This window comes from Mustela lutreola, chromosome 8 (genome assembly GCF_030435805.1).
Source record: "Mustela lutreola isolate mMusLut2 chromosome 8, mMusLut2.pri, whole genome shotgun sequence".
Classification (NCBI taxonomy): domain Eukaryota; kingdom Metazoa; phylum Chordata; class Mammalia; order Carnivora; family Mustelidae; genus Mustela; species Mustela lutreola.
In genome coordinates this window covers 64,714,984-64,736,501 of record NC_081297.1, presented here as the reverse complement: position 1 = coordinate 64,736,501, position 21,518 = coordinate 64,714,984, and the positions used below count along the sequence as shown (strand labels likewise).

General features: G+C 40.6%; 1 protein-coding gene across 5 annotated transcripts in view; it reads right to left on the bottom strand.

Annotated features, from left to right (window-relative positions):
- LIMA1 (LIM domain and actin binding 1) overlaps nt 1-21,518 on the bottom strand; it is a 92,788-nt gene that overhangs the window by 48,981 nt on the left and 22,289 nt on the right. For 4 of the 5 annotated variants that reach the window (XM_059185377.1, XM_059185380.1, XM_059185378.1 and 1 more), the window contains exon 2: nt 8,695-8,836. The exons of the other annotated variant lie outside the window; for it this stretch is intronic. In XM_059185377.1, the coding sequence (XP_059041360.1) occupies nt 8,695-8,813 (119 nt within the window). In that variant the 5' untranslated portion in view covers nt 8,814-8,836. The remainder of the gene's footprint in view (nt 1-8,694; nt 8,837-21,518) is intronic. 5 annotated transcript variants of the gene reach the window in all.

Here is a 21,518-nt window from a genome sequence, read left to right as displayed (position 1 = left end):
ACAATGAGATACCACTTCACACCAGTCAGAATGGCTAAAATTAATAAGTCAGGAAACAACAAATGTTGGCAAGGATACAGAGAAAAGGGAACCCTCTTACACTGTTGGTGGAAAACAGTGTGGAGGTTCCTCAAAAAATTAAAAATAGAGCTACTCTACAGTTCACTACCCTGCTACCCTATACTATGAGGGATTTATCCAAAGGATACAAACATAGTGATTCAAAGAGGCACATGGATCCCAATGTGTATAGCAGCAATGTCCACAATAGCCAAACTATGGAAAGAGCCCAGATATCCATCCACAGACGAGTAGATAAAGAAGATGTAGTATACATACACAATGGAATATTTCTCAGCCATAAAAAAGAATGAAATCTTGCCGTTTGCAACAATGTGGATGGAACTAAATAACTGAAATAAGTCAATTAAAGAAAGACAAATACCACATGATTTCACTGATATGTTGAATTTAAGAAACAAAACAGATGAACATAAGGGATGGGAAGAAAAAATAAAATAAGATGAAAATTGAGATGGGGGTAAACCATAGAGACTCTTAATCATAGGAAACAAACTGAGTGTTGCTGGAGGCAGGGGTAGGGGGGAGGGATAATAGGGTGATGAGCATTAAGGAGGGGATTTGATGTAATGAACACTGGGTGTTATATGCAACTGATGAATCACTAAGTTCCTCCTCTGAAACTGATAATTAAAAAAGTTAAAAAGTAGCCTAAAATAAAATAGTGCTCCAGAGACTGTCTGGAAAATTGACTGGAGGGGCTGAGAAAGGATGTGGCATTAGTGGGAGGTGATGCTGGCTATGATCCAGGTTGGTGGTCTTGAAGAGAGAGTGAATAGACTTGAGATGTATTTCAGAGGTGGAATCAACAGGATTGGCCATGAGGGAGGGCGTAGATGCAGTTAAGAACGATTCCCCCGTTTCTGGCAGCTGAGTCAATGGAATCACTGTTTATTAAGATGGGGAATTCTGGAGGAGGAGCAAATTTGGGGAGGGGGGAGATAAGGAGTTCAGTGTTAGCTATTTGGTGGTAGCAGTGATTAGATACATGTGTCTAGAGCTCAGAAGAGAGATCTGAGCTAGCAATATAAATTTAGGAATTGTCTGTCCACAGATGGTAAAGCCATGGGAGTATATGAATGATATAATCTACAAAGAGTGTGTAGTGCGAGAAGAGGTCCTAGAGACTCTAACATTTAGAATTCAGAAGAGAAGAAAGAGGTGATAAGAGAGAATGACAAGGGAAAGACAGAGAGGTGGTAGAAAACAAGGAAACTGCCAGAGAAGCCAAGAGAAGGAAAAATGTAGGAAGGACAAAGTGCTGAGAAGTCATGCGAGACAAAGGCTACAAGGACAGAAGGCTCAGGGAACCCTGGCAGTCCTCTTCCATTATAAATATAATTAATTCACCCATACCCTTTAACGCGCATTTGGGTTGTTTCCAGTTTTTACCATTACAAATAGCACTTTGATGAATGTTCCTGTACATATATTTTCCCCACTTGCACTAATATATCTGTTTGACAGTCTCTAAAAATGGAAATGCAAGGGGAAAAGTGGATTACAGAAGGAAAGGAACTTACAATTGGCCTTGAATCTTGTTTCCACACCCCCCTGGGTAATCATCTACAGTATATACTACAGCAATAATACTATCTATGAGAGGCAGAGCCAATTAGCAGACAGGTTTATTTTCAGTCAATTGTTCTCCAAGGCAAAGTATTTACTGTGGTTAGTTGAGTAAATAAGCTCAAAGGTTCCCTTCCCTTTACTGTCTTAACAGAAACATAGATTTAAAGTAAGAAGCCCAGAATAGTTTTCATCTTCAATCCTGTTCTTTTAGCACTGAGGCCATCTGCAAGACACAGGTATATATGCTGGTGGCTGTCTTGAATTATGTTTTAAAACTCCCTCTCCAATCTCCCCACCCCTCATTTCTGAGCTATTGCTAAATAGTAGATACACAGGGAGGAAAGGCTGCATACCTCTGCTTTCCTCCAAGTCATTGCCTTGGGGTTTTTTCCATTTTGCACTCTCAGGATGCTAAGAAAGGCTTAGTTGACATACTGCTGAATTCAGTGTGAGACTAGGATTCAGGCCTCAGACTTTCCTCAAAGGAACTCAGAGCAACTAGCATTATTCTGATGATAAAACCTGAAGGTTGCTGATGTTGTGGGGCTGGGGAGGGGAAAGGCATTGTGAAGACCCAAGTTTGAGGTAAAAAATATTTGCAGTGACATTTCTATAATTAAAATCTCATCCCTCTTCCCTCTCCAGATTGTCCTCCAGTCTCCTCTTCTTCACACACAGAATTTAATCTTGCAACTGCTCATTAATGCTCAGCTGTGGGGCAGGCAGCTGATGGAGGACGCTAAAATTATCTTGGCAGTAATAACAGTGCCTCAAACTTTTCTAAGGCCAGAATAGAGTTCCTGAGCTATGACTCTTGCTTGTATGCCCTCAAATAGAGCAAAGGATAATGGAAACTCCCAAGTTTTAGGCAATGTATTTTCCTCTGGAACTATTTCACCACTAAAATATTACAGAGAAGCAAAAATGGTCGTGGGGGTGTGTGTGCGTGTGGGGGAGAGGAAGTTAGCCAGAGAGATATGGGGGTCAATTTTTTCTTAATGAAGGAAGAACAGTCAGAGAAGACTAAATATAAAGCATGTTCTTTCTTCAGACGATGTTATGGGGAAAGTTATCACAAGAGCGGGAGGAACTGTGACATGAGGGGAGGCTGATGGGGGGCAGGGATCTATGGGCTCTATTCAGCTTTGCCACTATCTTGGGGTGTGTACTGCATCCTAATTGCTGGATATCAAGTTCCTTGTCTGTGAGAGGAATGAGGCAAAGGTTAGCCAGATCAGGGATTTTAAAACTCTTTTCACTGCAGAATTCTCTCTTCAAATGATATCTTCAGAACCTAACATATGAAAGAGATCAAAGCAGGATGGCTGGTGTGGAAGGTCTCAGGCTCAGCCCTTCACATCTTCCCGTTGTCCCAGAACTGGCCCCTGAGGTTCCTCTGAAGAACTCAATTAAGATAGGTTGGAAACCACTGAGCTAGATTCCCTTTACTTCCAAAAATATAAGAGTCAAAGAGGAGTCTGCTGCCAAGAAACCAAATTCCACCAAAAGAGTAACATTTTAATCAAGCAAAGGATTATGTCATGCTGAAGTCAACGGTGAGTAAAACCAAAGCTAGCCGCTTGAATGGACTCATTAATAGGATCTTTCTTACCTCAAATTTAATGATTTATATAGTATAGAGGTTCAGTAAAAGAAACAAGTCTGGAGCTACAGAGGACTCATAAGATACAAGCTCTGATGCTAGAAAAACTTCTGTACAAATAAATGTAAAATGTGCTAAAAATGAGAAAGTAAAGCCCAGCTAATTCTATAAACATTAGCCAGATTAAGTTTCCCCCAAATACCACTTTTACATTAATTACTGATCAGAAACCTCCCAAGGTTTCCTACAGTCTCTTAAGTAGTCTTGTGGAGGATTTATGAATTCTAAACCCCATAATTGGGGGTGTTTGAAAATAAGGGAAAATCAGGTCACCAGGTAAGTAGTTGCTTTGTGGAACCTAGTCTGGCAATCTGCTTTGGGAACCTATGGTGAGTGAACTCTAAAAGCCATAAGCAGTATCAGCAATGTCGATTCAGAGTCTCTGCTGAGCGTGAGATGGAAAAGAAGTCCAGGCCGAGTCTCTAATCTTTACTGTCCTAAGTACACATCACACCCTGTCACCCTGTAGTACTTCTGTGCCTTATATGTCCTGTGGTTCTCTGCAATGTCATCACCGTCCTCTCAGCCTACCAAATACAATTCTGTTCATTCCTCAAAACCTGTTTAGTACATCAGAATATGCGAATCAGATGAAAAATACTAGATAGAAACAAATCCAATTACTGTACGCTCACTGTGTTCTCAGCTATGAAACAGGCCTAAGATCCCTCCCTCATACAGTTTTTGTTAGGATTAGAAATAGTATCTGTTTCTATTAAGAATCTAGCAGGGTGCCTGGCACACTGATTCTGTTAATGGGTTTGGGGCTTACAGTTTTGCACAGCTGTCCTTTGCCCTTATAACCTTCAGGGAGAAAAGACAGTCACCCTGCTATGCTATGAAAAGGTGACCTCCAAAAAAAAAAGGTGACCTCTAAGATTGCTTTTTGCTTTCTCTCTGCAAGATTAAGAAGGCCCCGAAGATGAACTGCTTTTTCCAACTTCCTAACTCTCATCAGTGCTACAAGACGTGATTCCTCTATCTTGAGAACTGGCCCGGGCAGGGGGTGAATGACAGAAGAAAGTGGTGGGAAGGGATCTGAGGAAGGCGTGCGAGTTGCACTGAAGCGACCAACTGTACCTTTCCTAGGCAGGAAAGGAAGTGAAACCAGGAAGGAGATCGAAATCCAGGGCCTGAGGGTCCTGTTTTGGCCCAAGAGCAGCATCAGTGGGAATAAAAGAGTGGAACAGTATTAGGACAGGAGGCTGCAATCAGAGAGGGCATTCCCAGTGTACATTCCAAAGATGGATTCTGCGTGATGATAAGGCTGGGACTGGATAAAAGGCCCTGACAGACAATGTGCAGGTTGAAGAAATAGGGAAGATCAAGAAGTTAAGAGTCCAGAGTAGGAAACAGGTTCAGTGGACCAGTGATTCTTCACTGGGGGCCCTACTGGCCCTGGGCGACTTTTGAAAATGTGTGAGGGAATCTTACCGGGGTTTCCCTCCCCTCCCCTTTTCTTGGATGCCACAATGTCAAGGGGCACTATTAGCATTTGGAGAAAGGCAAGATGATGACCATCCTGCAGAAGGAAGGTCTGCCTCATGGAAAATGCCCACAGCATTTTCGCTGAGAGACACTGAGAAGAGAATGAAGCTGGAAGCTAGTGTCCCCAGTAAAGGTGAGGAGCTTGGCCAGGCAGCTGGCACACCACTGCAATGAGGGGGAGGATAAAAAGAGTCCAGTTAGATGTAAGCCTCAAAGCGCAGGTTCAGAGCTTCAGAACAAGGAGTGAAACACAATGGATGGGAACCGGTAGGAGAGATGTAGGAGAGCGGCAACCTTGACTCCTGGCCCCAGGATATTTCAGGGAAGCATGTGCAGAAAGAGTAGGCGGCCACAACTCTGAGACAGAATGCAAGAGGAGGGAAAGCCAAGTTCAGCTACAAAGAGGTGGGGCTAGCCAGGGTGAAAAGGGTAAGAATGTGAAGAAGTCTTTCTGCAGAAGAGGGAGTTTCCAAGTCCCATTAATCACATCTCAACAAAGTCTCAATTCCTTGTCTTCCTTTCCATCCCTGCTGCCCTCCGCCCTCAAGAGCTTTCACTTGGGTTCTTGAGAGAGCCTTACTGCTCTTCTCTATGCTATCAATCTCTCACCTTGCCAGTCTACCTTTTATACTGTTGCCAGAAACATCCTTCTAAAATACAAGTCTGATCATGTCATTCTCTGCATGAAAACCTTCAACTGTTCCCATTGTTCATCTAACTAAATCCCAAACTTAGGATGGCATCCAAGGCCTTCTATCACCTGGATAACCTGACCTGTACCAGTCGCTTCTCCCTTTTATATTTCTCCATGTCAGACTTCTTGCCTTCCTACTTCCTTTATTCAAGGTTTCCACGATCCTCTGTTGGAACCAAGCAGAAACCATATTCATTCTGTTTTATGTTCAAGCTCACCGCTGCGAGTTCACAAGTCTGTCTATTCAACGGAAGGTAAACTACACATCCCTGAAGATAAAATTCACCTGAGATACTTGCTGAAAACACAAATTCCTAGGCCCCATCCCAGACACATGGAATCAGAATCTTTTTTTTTTTTCCAGTTAGATTAGTGCAAGGACTTTCCTTTTATCATCCATTAGGACAGCCACTAGAGAGTTTCGAAAAACGATGGATGTGATCTGTTTTATGGTCTTGAAGGTCACCTTGTCTGTAGTGTGGATAATTGGCTGTATAACAGCAAAAGTGGAAATAGTGAGGCCATTCAGGGAGCTACTGCAGAAAACTAAGGGGAGACGGAGGTAGCTTGGACTCAGCATTAGGGCTGTGCAGGTGCTGAGCAGTGGTCAGATTAAAGACGCACCTGAATGTAAAGCTGATATGCTGCTAGATGGTTAAGGCTGAAATGTGCCTATGAAATTTCTTAGTGTTAGTCACCTACATAACTGCTCCTTGTTACTGTGAATAAGTGTGGGTATTTATCAAACTTCTTTTGGAATCTTGGGTTGCCAGACCCTGCTAAGTAAGACCAGAGCACTACCTGTATAAAATATTTGATAATGCCCCAGATCGCTGGATGGACTTCTCTAGAAAAGAAGAAATTATTTCTAAAATAGCATCTTGCATTGTTGTAACATGGACTCTGAATCTTTAGGGGAGGGGCCAGGAAAGCCATATAGGATGGTTTTTAAAACATGTCCAAAAAAAACCTTTCACATCCCTCCATTAAAAAGTACAGCCAGGGGCGCCTAGGTGGGTCAGTTGGTTAAGTGTTTGCCTTCCCCTCAGGTCGTGACTTCTGGCTGCTGGGATGGAGCCTCACGTCCGGCTCCCAGCTTGGCGGAGAGTCTGCTTCTCCCTCTCCCTCTGCTTCTCCCCCTGCTTGTGCTCTCTCTCACTCTCCCTTTCAAATGAAGAAATAAAATCTTAAAAGCAAAAAAAAAAGTACAGTCAAAGTCCCCTCCCTCCGAAAATGGGCCAGCCTTAGGGGCTGGCTTCTAATGAGGACAATGTGGCAACAGTAATCCTGTGTAACATCTGAGGCTAGGTCATAAAAGGCCACACAACCCCTGACCCTGGCTCCCTTCTTCCTTTGTTTCCTCGCTCCCTCTACCTCTGGATGCTTGCCCTGGGAACCTAGCTAACTAAGCCAAGCAGCCACATGGAAAAGCCATGTGTAGGTATTCTGACCAGGGCTCTAGCTGAGATCCCAGTGGACTGTCAGCAGCAACAACCCGCCTTGTGAGTGATGAGCCTTTAGATAATTTTCAGCCCATCGTTGAGCCACCCTGGCCAATGCCAAGGGAAGAAGAGGCAAGCCCTACCCAAACTGGAGATTCACAAGCAAAATAAGTGTTCATATTTCAAGCCATTAAATTTGGGGGATTTTTTTTCCTTATGCGACAACAGATAATTGGAACACCATATTATTAACAGGCACGCCATGTGAGAAGATGAAGGAAGTTAGGGGACTTCATCTACTATATAAATTATCCTAACCTATACTATTAATTTCCTCGAGGTCAGGGATTAAATCTTAAGAGCTTTCCATATCTCTATCTGAAATATCTTCATTGATTTTCTTGTTTTGATATGAACAACACATGTGTTATAAAATTATAGTAATACAAAATGAATAAAGTGGAAGGTAAAAGGACCATGCAGTCTCCCTCCACCTTCACTCTACCTTAAGCAGCAACCAAGGTCAAGAGCTTGGAAGGGCAATGTTTTCCACAGAGCAAGTGCGTGATGCATTTGTTAACTGAAGAAAAGGTGACATTGTAGATTACAGAAACCTCCTACTGGTATTTAGCTGTATGCTAGATAGAGCTCCCAGAATCATTTTCTTCAAATCTTGACCATCTTTTTTCCCTTGAATGTGTAAGAGCTTCCTATTAATTAACAAACTCTACTCATGAGGTAAACCTACCACCTGTCCTAAGCTCCTCCTCTGTTTCAGTAAAGTCAATGTGTTTGCCATCCCTGGAATATTATTTACATATCCTATCCCTTCTACATCTGTTGGGTGCCTACTCTGTTCCAGTCACCGTGCTGTACATTGCCATACACGTGCTAGGCATATAAAATCAGCAGGAAAGGGACCCTCATATCAAAGAACTCATGGCCCAAGCGGGGGCGGGGGGGTCAGCAAACTTTTTCTTAAAGGATCAGATAATAAATATTCTAGACTTTGAGGCCATATGGTCTCTGGTCTCTGCTGCAACTTTGCTCCTGTAGCATGGAAGCAGCCATAGACAATGCACAAATGGATATGGCCATGTTCCAATAAACCTTTATTTACTAAAATGGGCAGCCAGCAGGCCACAATTTGGCCACACAGTTTGCACTGTTCAGCAGAATGTTATGCAATGGGGAAATGTTTCCGTGATCTCCAATATGGTAGCCACCAGCTACACTGGAATGTGGTTAGTACAGCTGATGAACTGAATTCAAATTTAACTAATTTAAATTTAAATAGGTATATATGTAGTGGCTATTATATTGGATAATGCAGATACAGAGTATGCCTAACACTCCCTTCAACTAAATCAAAACTTGCCTCAGAACTCATCTCAACTGGAGAACCTTCCTCACTTGCTTCTGCCCATGAGTGTCACTTTCTCTTCCTTACTCTGTTCTGGTCCCTACTCCCATTCATTTTGGATTTGCTGACACTTTGCTTAAGAGCTATGTGTTTTATAATTACCTTTTGTGTTTGTAACTTTCTTTTCGCAACTAAAAAAAAAAATTCCAGGATAGAGAATGTGTCTCCTGATTATTATCATCCTTCTCCACAGTGCCTTGTATGATGCTTAAATTTCAGAATGTGCTCAATAAGGCCATTTTACACCATGTACTTCCTTTACTGATTTCCCTGACAGGTGGTAATGTTTGCTCAAGACAGATGGTCCTTTTGGACCAGGATCAGCACTTACTTGGAGAATATTTCTACAATAGCCGATGACTTGTTCTTGTTGACAAGGGAAAGTTCTTTGGCTGTTACCCTCAATGATACTGAAGTCCACTGCCGTCTATTAAATGGAGCTGATTCCATCTCGTCTACAGATACTGAAATACCTATGCAATAAAGAAAGTCAGAATATTAGACACAGAATAGGATTCTCTAGCATCCAAGGACTGGCAGTAGTGAGCCTTGAGAGAATAGAAAGCCCCAGACCACCAGAACCACACTCCTCTACTGGTTCTCTCAAAAACTATAACCTTGGTCAAATGACTCAATATCTGGGTTGTAGTTTCCTATAAAATGAGAAGGTTAGACCAGATGATCTCTAAGGTCTCTTCCAGTTCCATCATTTTATGACTGACCTCACTGTGCAAACATCAGTTGGCCTTTCCCTGAACTTAAGTCTGTTCCAAAGTCACATTTGGAGTGAAATATTTCACTCTTCTGAGTTACATCCCAGGTGAAGTACAACTGGCATCTCTGTAGATTCAGGTCCAAATTAGGTTCTACCTACATCCAAGTTTCTTCTGGCTGCTCTCTCCCCCCAAACTCTGAGGCACTGACCACTTGGTTTGGAGAGAGAGCTGGGTATACCTCATGGTATCATATAAAGAGCAAGGGCTTTAAGTCAAGATAGATTTTACTTGAAATCATAACTTTTTTTCACCTGAATGAACAGTATAATCTTTTCAGTTTTAGTTTCTTCTGCTTAAAAAGGAGAATAATACCTACCATTATAGGTGTTTTGATATGGATTTAAGGAGATGATATGCTTTAAATACTAAGTACATTTTAATAGGATTAAGAACATTTTAAGTATAATATATTAGAATTGGCTTTTGTTAGAATTCTTTTTTTTTTTTTTTTTAAAGATTTTATTTATTTGATAGAGAGAAATCACAAGTAGATGGAGAGGCAGACAGAGAGAGAGAGGGGAAGCAGGCTCCCTGCTGAGCAGAGAGCCCGATGCGGGACTCGACCCCAGGACCCTGAGATCATGACCTGAGCCGAAGGCAGCGGCTTAACCCACTGAGCCACCCAGGTGCCCCTTGTTAGAATTCTTATTATTTTTACATTTTAACCATCTTAACAACTGGGGGAAGTATAATGCACTTTATTTTTTTAAAAGATTTTTAAATTTATTCATTTGAGGTGGGGGAGTATGAGTGGGGGTGGGGGGCAGAGGGAGGGAGAGAGAAGCAGACTCTGCTGAGCAGGAAGCCTGACGCAGGGCTCAATCCCAGGAACCTGGGATCATAACCTGAACAAAGGCAGATGCTTAACTGACTGAGCCACGCAGGCATCCCAGTATAATGTACTTTAAATTCAGAGGACAAAACCCCTATTCTGAAATTCTTTTCTAAAATCCCTTAGAGTCAAAGAATACATAAAGCCATGCTCCTGAAATCATCCAGTCTCTACCCATTAATCTGGGTTGTTTTTGTCCCAGAAATTACCAAAGGAGTTTTTGCCCTAGTAATTACCAAAGGAGTTCCAACCTTTGTCCAGAAGAGGTAAGATTAGAAATGAGCCAATAGTTTCCTTATTTGAAGAGTGAAAACTACTACTCACCGGTCTCTTGACTACCACAAAACATAACTGATCTGACAGAGTGCACGGTTCATCAGGTACTGCTTCTAACAACCTTGACAACAATGGAACACGGTGTGCTTGACCAATCAGCTTGGGCTGCCATTTCACACTAAAAGTCCTGTGATGTGAACTAAGTAATCAGCCACCCTAAAAGTCCACACCACTTTCCCACCTGTAGTACTTGTTCTTCCAATTCAAGCATTGTCTGAAAATAATGCTAATTTTATTGTTTTTGTTTACTTGTTAGTCCCCATATTGGAAGGTAACATAGAAGCCTCTCATGGTAAGGAGGTCTGACATTAGAGATAGATGCATCTAAGTGGGAGTTTGCGCCATTCCTAAAACTTAGATTTCTCATCCATAACAAAAGAAATTCCTTCATAATACCCTTATGAGGAATAAATAAGATAAAGAAGAAAAGACCCTGACACAGAATAAGTCACAAGTGTTGGTTTTAATAATATCTATTTTCCTAGATAAAATAATCTTAATTTTACACATTTTTAAAAAATTATTTTATTTATTTGAGAAAGAGAGGACATGAAAGCAGGGAGTGAGACAGGGAGAAAAATCTCAAGCAGACTCCATGCTGAGTCCAAAGCCCAGTTTGGGGCTCAATCTCATGAGCCTGAGATCACTACCTGAGCCAAAATCAAAAGTCAGATAGATGCTCAACCAATTGAGCCGCCCAGAGGCCCCTCTATGTATGTTCTTTGAAATAAACTTGAATGTACAAATAATATATATTTATTTGTCTACCTGTTTTCCAGTTTGTATCTGATTCATCAAACATTGTCAGCCCTTATTCTAATGAGAGAAAGACACAAAAGCAACAAACAGTTCAGCTAAACCTAGTCATGTAAAACTACAATAATGACCCTTTGGGCCAAGTTTAGGAAATACCGAACAACACTTTAAGACACTGTTTGGATTATTTGTTCTTTGGGTGTTGAGTTTGCTAAGTTGAAAATAGAACTGCCCTATGACCCAGCAATTGCACTATTGGGTATTTACCCTAAAGATACAAATGTAGTGATCCAAAGGGACACATGCACCCGAATGTTTATAGCAGCAATGTCCACAATAGCCAAACTATGGAAAGAACCTAGATGTCCATCAACAGATGAATGGATCAAGAAGATGTGGTATATATACACAATGGAATACTATGCAGCCATCAAAAGAAATGAAATCTTGCCATTTGCAACAACGTGGATGGAACTAGAGCATATCATGCTTAGCGAAATAAGTCAAGCAGAGAAAGACAACTATCATATGATCTCCCTGATATGAGGACGTGGTGATGCAACATGGAGGCTTAAGTGGGTAGAAGAATAAATGAAACAAGATGGGATTGGGAGGGAGACAAACCATAAGTGACTCTTAATCTCACAAAACAAACTGAGGGTTGCCGGGGGGAGGGGGTTGGGGAGAAGGGGGTGGGATTATGGACATTGGGGAGGGTATGTGATTTGGTGAGTGCTGTGAAGTGTGTAAACCTGGTGATTCACAGACCTGGGGATAAAAATATATGTTTATAAAAAATATATGTTTATAAAAAATAAAAAATTTAAAAAAAAAAAAAAAAAAGACACTGTTTGGTACAACTGTGCTTCCGATGCAGATGTGGATATAAACGGCAGTGCTTCTACAGCAATCAATTCTGGATCAAAGGAAAAAATATAAAAGATATGTTCTCAAATTTATTTATTAAAAGGAAAAATCATTATTTGAGGGACTGAGTGTACCTTTAAAAAAAAAAAAAAAAGGAGTTTAATTCCCAAGTCTAATTCCATGGTTTTAATTAATCTCGGCCAGAAATCCAAGAAAAGTTAGAATATCTATCTTGGTATATGGCTAGGGTAAGCATGCTTTATATTCAAGGAATGAGATAGCTCACACCCTGACCATACTTCCCTTTACAGAAGCAATATTGTTAATTTCTTAACAATGTGATTAGCACCCCACAAAACAGATAAAGGTAAGAATCAGAATACGATTTTTGATAGACTCTGGTATCAGGTTAATGAGTAACTAGCTACTTTCTATAAGATATAGGGAGATGGCCTGGCCCAAATAGAGTAAAATCTATTGACTGGGGGCGGGTTCCCTGCTCAGCAGGGAGTGTGCTTCTCCCTCTCTCTCTGCTCCTCTCCCTGTTCATGCTCTCTCTCTCTCTCTCTCTCAAATAATAAAATCTTTATAAAAAATCTGTTGGCTTGCTGACATATACACAAATAATCATAGCACAAAGCTGAATGTGGTTAGAGGTAATGCGAGATCTAGGAGTAGGGGATCTGATTTTCTGGCTTGATGGAAGGGAAGGGAAGAGACATCAGATTGACTTGGGACTTACAGATGGATAGAATTTCATCAACTGAGGGCAGGAAGAGGAAAGTATATCCCAGGTAGAGAGAATAGCATTACACTGTCAGGGAGTTGAAATAGCATAGAACACTTCAAAGTAGTTGACTGTAGGAACATGGGTAGTTGAAGATAAGATAGGGAAATAATGGGGCTAGAATGGGAAGAGCCTTGGAAACCATGTTAAGGAGTTGGGGCCATATTCCAATGGTAGAAAGAACTAATCTGTGAGTGAGCAGAGATAAGGACTAGTCTTAACACGCCACTCCCTAGCACAGGGGACCTTCATGGCAAATCAAAAAAATAATTTCCCTGCGCCCCACACCTACATCTCTAAGATAAGAGTTTTAGGGTGGATCATGCAGAGTCTCTATGGTGGAACACAGCAAGTTTCTGAAAAAGGAAGTAACATAATGGGAAACATGTTTTAAAAGCTGATTCTGGGAGCGCCTGGGTGGCTCAGTGGGTTAAGCCTCTACCTTCAGCTCAGGTCATGATCTCTGGGTCCTGGGATCAAGCCCTGCATCGGTCTCTCTGCTCATTGGGCAGCCTGCTCCCTCCCCCTTTTTAGTATCTTAAAAAAAAAAAAAAAGATACTAAAACTGTCAATGTAATCGAGGTTTACATTAGGATGGGGGGAATAGTAAGGTGGGAAAGAGAACTGACAATTCTTTTTTTTTTTTTTTTGACAGAGATCACAAAGATTTTATTTATTTATTTATTTTTATTTATTTATTTTTTTAAAAGATTTTTTATTTTATTTATTTGTCATAGAGAGAGAAGCGAGAGCAAGCACAGGCAGACAGAGTGGCAGGCAGAGGCAGAGGGAGAAGCAGGCTCCCTGCCAAGCAAGGAGCCCAATGTGGGACTCGATCCCAGGACGCTGGGATCATGACCTGAGCTGAAGGCAGCCGCTTAACCAACTGAGCCACCCAGGCCTCCCACAAAGATTTTATTTATTTGACAGACAGAGATAACAAGTAGGCAGAGAGGCAGGCAGAGAGAGGAGGAAGCAGGCTCCCCGCAGAGCAGAGAGCCCATCGCGGGGCTCGATCCCAGGACCCTGGGATCATGACCTGAGCTTAAGGCAGAGGCTTTAACCCACTGAGCCACCCAGGCGCCCCAGAACTGACAATTCTTAGAATAAAATGGTTTTAGGGGTAGAGAAGAAATCCACACCAGCGTTATTAAACTTAAATGATTAGATGTTGATGTCTTTTTTTTTCTTTAAAAAGATTTTATTTATTTATTTGACAGACAGAGATCACAAGTAGGCAGAGAGGCAGGCAGAGAGAGAGAGGAGGAAGCAGACTTCCTGCTGAGCAGAGAGCCTGATATGGGGCTTGATCCCAGGACCCTGGGATCATGACCTGAGCTGAAGGCAGAGGCTTTAAACCACTGAACCACCCAGGCACCCTTAGATGTTGATGTCTTACTAGAGACAGTAAATATAGGAAGAAGTGGGAGAACGATGAGTTTTGCTTTACATGTGTTGAAATATATACATCCACCAAAAAAAAAAAAATCCTAGTGATGCACTACAGGAAGCCAAAAATTCAAGGCTAAGATTACAAATCAGACTCTTGGGGGCGCCTGGGTGGCTCAGTGGGTTAAGCCTCTGCCTTCGGCTCAGGTCTTAATCTCAGGGTCCTGGGATCCAGTCCTGCATTAGGTTCTCTGCTCAGCAGGGAGCCTGCTTCCTTCTCTTTTCTCTCTGCCTCCCTCTCTGCCTGCTTGTGATCTCTGTCTGTCAAATAAATAAATAAGTAAAAAAATCTTGAAAAAAAGGTCAGACTTTTGGAAAGAAATGAACAGATTGTAACTTCTACTTATACAAAGTATATATCTCACTTAATTCTCTGAACCACTTTATAAGATTGGCTTTATTGTCTTATATATATGATGAAAAACTAAAATTCAGAGATAGTAAATAACTTTACAATGATCTCTTAGTTATAAAGTAGCAGATCTGGGATTCAAATCCATATTCTCTTTGATTTCCAAAGTCAATATTCCTTCCACTACTAGTAATGAAAAATGATTAAAACCATCATTTTAGCTACAGTAGAAAATTGGGTAGCAAAATTTTTGAACCACCTAGCTGCAAACACATACAAACTATCTCTAGGTAAGAGTATAGTAGCACAGATCTTTTCAGAATGGTCAGCATCAAAGATAACAATTGGTTCTTTCGGTGAAACTTAGAGTTATGTTGGGCCTACCCGAAATACTCTCCATTATCAATATTTTTATTTTTGTGGGCTTGAATTAAAGGTGTGATAGCTCTCCTTACATACCCACACTCTCATAGATGGAAATCCCATTCTCGGACTTTAGAACAATTTTGTTAATTCTAGAAATCTTGTTAGGAGTGAGAGGGGTAAAAAGGGGGATGGTGGTGCCTGGGTGGTTCAGTCACTTAAGTGTCCAACTCTTGATTTCAGCTCAGGTCATGATCTTGGGGTTGTGAGATCGTGCCCAACACTTGATTCGTGCTGGGTGTGGAGCCTGTTTAAGATAAGGTTCTCTCTATCCCACCCCTCCGTCCCTCCCCATCTTCCTTCCTTCTCTCTAAATAAATAAATAAATAAGAAAAGCATGTACTGGAAAGACCTATCTAGAAGGAGGTATTCAATTTGGGCTGCAAAATCTTTTAACATTTTTTTTTCCAGAGGCCCATTTGACTTTAAGATCCAACCCATTGCATTACTACGTACTAATAATAAAAAGCACTGTCACTTAGTGGACACTTACTAACCCATTTAATCCTTACTACAACCTGGAGTTAGTGTTATTTCTAGTCAAAAACAAACAAACAAAAAACTGGTCCATTGAGGTTAAGTAATTTGGCAGAGGTCCCATAGTTAATACATGGCTCAGGCAGAAGTTAGTATTCAGACTCCAAAACCCAACCTCTTAGGCCAAATGTATTCTACTGCCACTTCAGTTGTGATGGAGGAATTGCTGGACTGGTTGTCAATTGTGTGCAAGAGTTAAAGGAAATGGGTAAAACACAAATAACTAAGATTTTTAGCCTCAGAGATTACAAGAACAGTGGTTTAACAAACAATAATGGGATAAAAGATAACTGTTTTCTAAGAAGGAAAATACCTTCAGTTTTAGATACATAGGACAGATTTTAACATCAAGAGGGAACCTTAGGAATCAAGTAACCAAGTCCCCCTTTTTACAGCAAGAGAACTGAGCCACATAAAGGTCCAATAATTTTCCCCAACTCACCAGCTAGTTAGTATGAGAGCCAGGGTTCTAATTCCCAGTTCAAAGTTCTTTTATCACACTTGATAGCTTGAGGTAGGATAGCTAAAGGTCCTATGGCTGAGTGGTAGCCTGGAGATAAAAATCCTTTAAACAAAGGTTCTTTAAAGTTTAAGGGTTGGGCGATGACTCACTGGGGAATTTGGTCCCAGGTATCTGCTTCCCTGAGCTACTGCTGAGGGTGAAGCCTATAGCTGCTCCAGGAAACCCACTTTATAATAAATTCATTTACAGACTTAACCTAACTAAGCAAATTGTCGTGCAGAATTCATGCTTGGAAGAAAGCAAATGAGCTGCCACTAATACAATCCTGTTCTTATAAATATAATCTCCTAATCTCATCATATCTTTCTCTCTCCCTCTCCCTCTCTACTACCCCCCACTCCCAGGAGATAGTTAATTGTGTAAGAGGTTGCCTGAACACAGCCTCAAAAAAAATAGAACAAAGTATAAACTCACTTGTTAAAAGAAAATGTATTTTAGAAACATATTGTAGTGTTTCAATTTTTTTTTAAAGATTTTTTATTTATTTATTTGCCAGAGAGAGAGAGAGAGAGAGAGAGTGAGCGAGCGAGCACAGGCAGGCAGAGTGGCAGAAGGCAGAGGGAGAAACAGGCTCCCCGCCAAGCAAGGAGCCGGATGTGGGACTCGATCCCAGGACGCTGGGATCATGACCTGAGCCGAAGGCAACCGCTTAACCAACTGAGCCACCCAGGCATCCCTCTTTTCTTTTTTAATCAAAAATTCTTTGTGATTTGAATGTCAGGGAGCAACTAAACCAAAAGGAAAAAACCAACCCAAAAGAACTTCAAGGTGCAAAGGGAAACTTTAAACAAAAGCACATGAAATATGTTCCCACATAATGTATTTTCAGAATATAAACTACATTTCTTTTTCTTTCTCTTTCTCCTTCCTTCCTTCCTAAGTAGGCTCCACACCCTGCATGGAGCCCAATATGGGGTTTGAATTCATGACCCTGAAATCAAGAACCGAGTCAAGCGTCAGATGCTTAACCAACTAAGCCACCCAGACACCCCTACATTTATTTCTGAGGCCATATATATATATATATATATACATATATATATATATATGTATATATATATTTAAAAATTTTTTTAAAGATTTTATTTATTTATTTGACAGAGATCACAAGTAGGCAGAGAGGCAGGCAGAGACAGAGAGAGAGGAGGAAGCAGGCATCCTGCTGAGCAAAGAGCCCAATGTGGGGCTCCATCCAAGGACCCTGGGATCATGACCTGAGCCGAAGGCAGAAGCTTTAACCCACTGAGCCACACAGGGGCCCCATATATATATGTATTTTATTTAATTTATTGTTTTTAATAAAAACAGTGACTAAATTCACACACTTGGAAAAGCTTGACAGTTACTAGTTCTTTTTAACTTATTTATAATTTTTAGATATACACAAGTTGCAAAGATAGTACGAAAGTTCCCATGTAACGTTCACATAGCTTTATCTTGTATTACTACAGCACAACTATCAAAATTAAGACTTTCCACTAAAGGGGCACCTGGGTGGCTTAGTGGGTTAAGCCTCTGCCTTCGGCTCAGGTCATGATCTCAGGGTCCTGGATCGAGTCCCGCATCGCGCTCTCTGCTCAGCGCAGAGCCTGCTTCTCTCTCTCTCTGCCTGCCTCTCTGTGATCTCTCTGTCACATAAATAAATAAAATCTTAAAAAAAAAAAAAAAAAAGACTTTCCACTAAAGTGTTTCCTTCTTTCTGTTCCAGGATTCTACACAACATTTAATGGTCATGTCTTAAGTCTATTCCAATCTCTATGACAGCTCCTTGGTTTTTCCTTGCCTTTCATGAGCAGGATACTTTTGAAGAGTACTGTTTAGGTATTATGTAGAACGACCCTCAATTCGGGTTTCTTTGTTCCCCCAGTAGTAAGAACCTATACTCCTTGAACAAGTAGTTGATTCCAGAGCTGGGGCAGGGCAGATACCAAATGAGCCTGGGACATCTGGCAACACTCCAAAAAAAAAAAAAAAAAAAAGTTTTTCCTTTTTAAAATCTGATGCTTTCTCAGACTAGACTGAAGTTACAGAATTTTGGGGAGACTACTACAGAGCTGATGTGCCTTCTTCCTCAGTATATCCTGTCAAAAGGCACATGATGTTGGCATCTTGTTACTGGATGCATTAAGGTGCTGTCTGCCAGGTTTCACCTTTGTAAAGTTACTATGCTTACCTTTAGAATTCACAAATATTGGGGGGGAGATACTTTAATCCTATTCCTTCTTAAACGTTTACTCTCTAATTTTAGCATTCATGGGCTGATCTTGCCTTCAGCAATTATTATGATGTTTTAAAGGGGATTTTCTATTGCCCTCATTTCTTTTGCATTTATTAATTGGAATTCTTCTATAAGGAAAAATTGTCCTTTCCCTCTTGTTTATTTATTCAGTCATTTATTTATATTAGGATAGACCTGTGGATATTTATTTTATTTTCTGAGTTATAACAATTCTTGGATTGTTTTATTCCCTGGCTAATTTTATTTTGTTGCTCAAATTGTTCCCAGCTTTGGTCACTTGGAGCACTTTCAGCTTGGCTCTAGTGTCCATTCAACGTGCCATTACTTTTTTTTTTTAAATGCACATTCTTACTTTTTAGCCCTATAAGATGTTCTAAACTCGTCTTTTATTTGCACATCCCCGGCCCTGAAATCAACCACTTCTCCAAAGAGTCCTGATTCCCTTTATTGGAGAAACCAAATCTGGGCATTACATGTGCTCACTGGTACTGAGATGTCACTGCTTCTAGCCTGTCTTGGGGGACAGAACGAGGAATATATGTATGTATATTAACTCACATATATAATACACATATATATTTTTATATTCATCTCTATATCTCTGTGTTGGTATGTATGTGTATATATATATGGATACACACACACATAATCTAGCATCACAAGATTCATTCTAGCATTCCTTTTATTTTTATTTATTTATTTACTTTGAAAGATCATTTATTTATTTATTTGACAGACAGAGAGAGATTACAAGTAAGCAGAGAGGCAGGCAGAGAGAGAGGGGGAAGCAGGCTTCCTGCTGAGGAAAGAGCTAGATGCGGGGCTCAATCTCAGGACTCTGAGATCACAACCTGAGCGGAAGGCAGGAGCTTAACCCACTGAGCCACCCAGGTGCCATCTAGCATTCCTTTTATTTGTAACTTCTTTCTCTGAAAGGGAGAAGCCTAACTCCATAGAATTTTGACACGAGAAAAGAATTTCCAAAATTATGCCAGTTCCTATTCTTTGATATACCATATAATTTTTTACTCTCCCTCGAATGTTATCCCTTCCTCAATCTATTCATCTTTCAATACTCCAGGAAAGACTACCTCCTCAAAGAACCCTTTCCTGAACTGCCCTAGTCCTGTTCCCAATCAGTATAGGTCAGTCCCTTTATCTTACCATAATTTATAAACTCTACTTGTTAGAAAGATTCTTGAGATCAGAGGACAGGTCTAATTTGCCTTTTACACTCTTGGCATCTAATATATTGCTTTCTAAATAGAAGGAACTTTATACCTATTTTTAATGAAATTGCATGAAGGTTTAAAATTTATCCAAAACACTATCAATACAACAGAATGAATGCTTATTAAACAGTCTTAAGTCTAGCTGTTGAGAAAGTATGTATCATTTTTCCGAACTGTGAATTAGCAATTTTACCTTATTCAAACTTTGAGATAAACTTAAGGGAATGAAAAAAAAATGGAACCAGTAAATAACTTCAAATACTGTACATAAAAGCCTCACTACTCAATTATTCAGCAACACTGTGTTAGGCAAGTCTAAGAAGTCTGTTAGAATTATCATTGCCACTGTTCTTGGAAGAGTTTAAGCCAGGTCTCTGTAGAAACATGTATCCAAGACAATAAGAAAATTGTAATAGGATGCCTGGGTGGCTCAGTTGGTTGGGTGACTGCTTTCAGCTCAGGGCATGATCCCAGAGTCCCAGGACCGAGTACCACATCAGGCTCCAATCTCCATGGGGAGTCTGTTTCTTCCTCTGACCGTCTCCCCTCTCATGGTCTCTCTCTCTCAAATAAATAAATAAAATTAAAAAGAAATGTAACAATGATCAAATTCCCAAGGGTCAACAAGCATGTAGATGTTTGCATCAAGACAAAATCACATCAGTAACATCTTGTCTCTTTTTAAAATCTCCTTTTAAGGATATTTTGTTCTTAAAAAACACTATGATACAGAGCCAGAGTAATGAAAAGGAGGTTGCATAATTCTGAGAAGCAATTTTACTTCTGGAAACTGTTCACCAAAGAATCAGAGCCACTTTCATTGGGCGCTTACGAAATTTACCCTTAGTGATTCACGCTTTACCACTCCAGAGAGAAGAAAAGAAAGCACACTTAGATATATCCCCTATCCCTCCCCCTTCACCTATGTCTGGGAAAAAATAACTGTCAATGACAGTCTACCTGAGCTTCCAACCTTTCCCTTCTGTCTTTACAAAACTTCCATTTCACCTCTACCTCGGACTTTGTCTCTATCTAAAACATCCCTGCTTGCTTGCTTGCTTGCTTGCTTTTTTTTTTTTTTTTTTTAAGAGGTGGGCATGGAGGGGGAGGGAGAATCTTAAGAAGGCTACACACCCAGCATGTGAGCCCGACAGGGCAGGGCTCCATCTCACAACCCTGAGATCTTCCCCAGCCGTATCAACAGTCAGATGCTTAACCTACTGAGCCACCCAGGCACTTTCATGCTCACATTTCTGACATGTGTGTTTGTGTACACACATCTGAAATTTGTATATGTATATAGATTAAATAAATAATCCTTTTTTCTCCTCAATCTATCACCTCAACCTTGCTCCTACCTTCACAGACAAACCTTAGTCTCCAGATGTTCATTGTTTCCTTTTCCTCATCTTCCATTCATCCCTCTGATCACTTGGGTCTGGGTTCTACTTCTACCATCCTACCAATGTTCCTCTCCTAAAGACCTCCTGCTGTCAAACCCAAGGACTATGTCTCAGTTTTAATCATTCTCTGTTGCCATTTGAATTGAATAGTCTCTCATTTGAGGCTGTATTTCCCTTGTTTTTTGTTTTGTTTTGTTTTGTTTTGTTTTGTTTTTAACTGGAACTCTCCTGTTTCCATTCCTATCTTTCCAACCAATTTCAATTTCACTCTCCCTCTGCTGGTCACCTCTGTTCCTAGACATTATGAAGGGTCAGTTTCTCTTCTCTCTTTGGGTGAGCTTAGCCACTCTTGAGTCATCAAAGGTCACTTACCAGATGATATTCAAAGCTTTTTGACTTCCAGCCCTAGAATTTCTACTGCATGAAGAACAGCTTCATATGTCCCATAAATCAATAACATAACAGAGTCCAAATCACATGTGTCACCCTCTCTTATCTCCACTCCTAGAATTAAGTTTATTTCACTACAAATAATTTTTCACCCAAGATGAGCTGGCATATACATTTTTGCTTTTATTAAATAAAATGAAGTATAGTATGATATAACAAAAGAAAAAAAAAGACTTACAAGCTCTTACTCTGC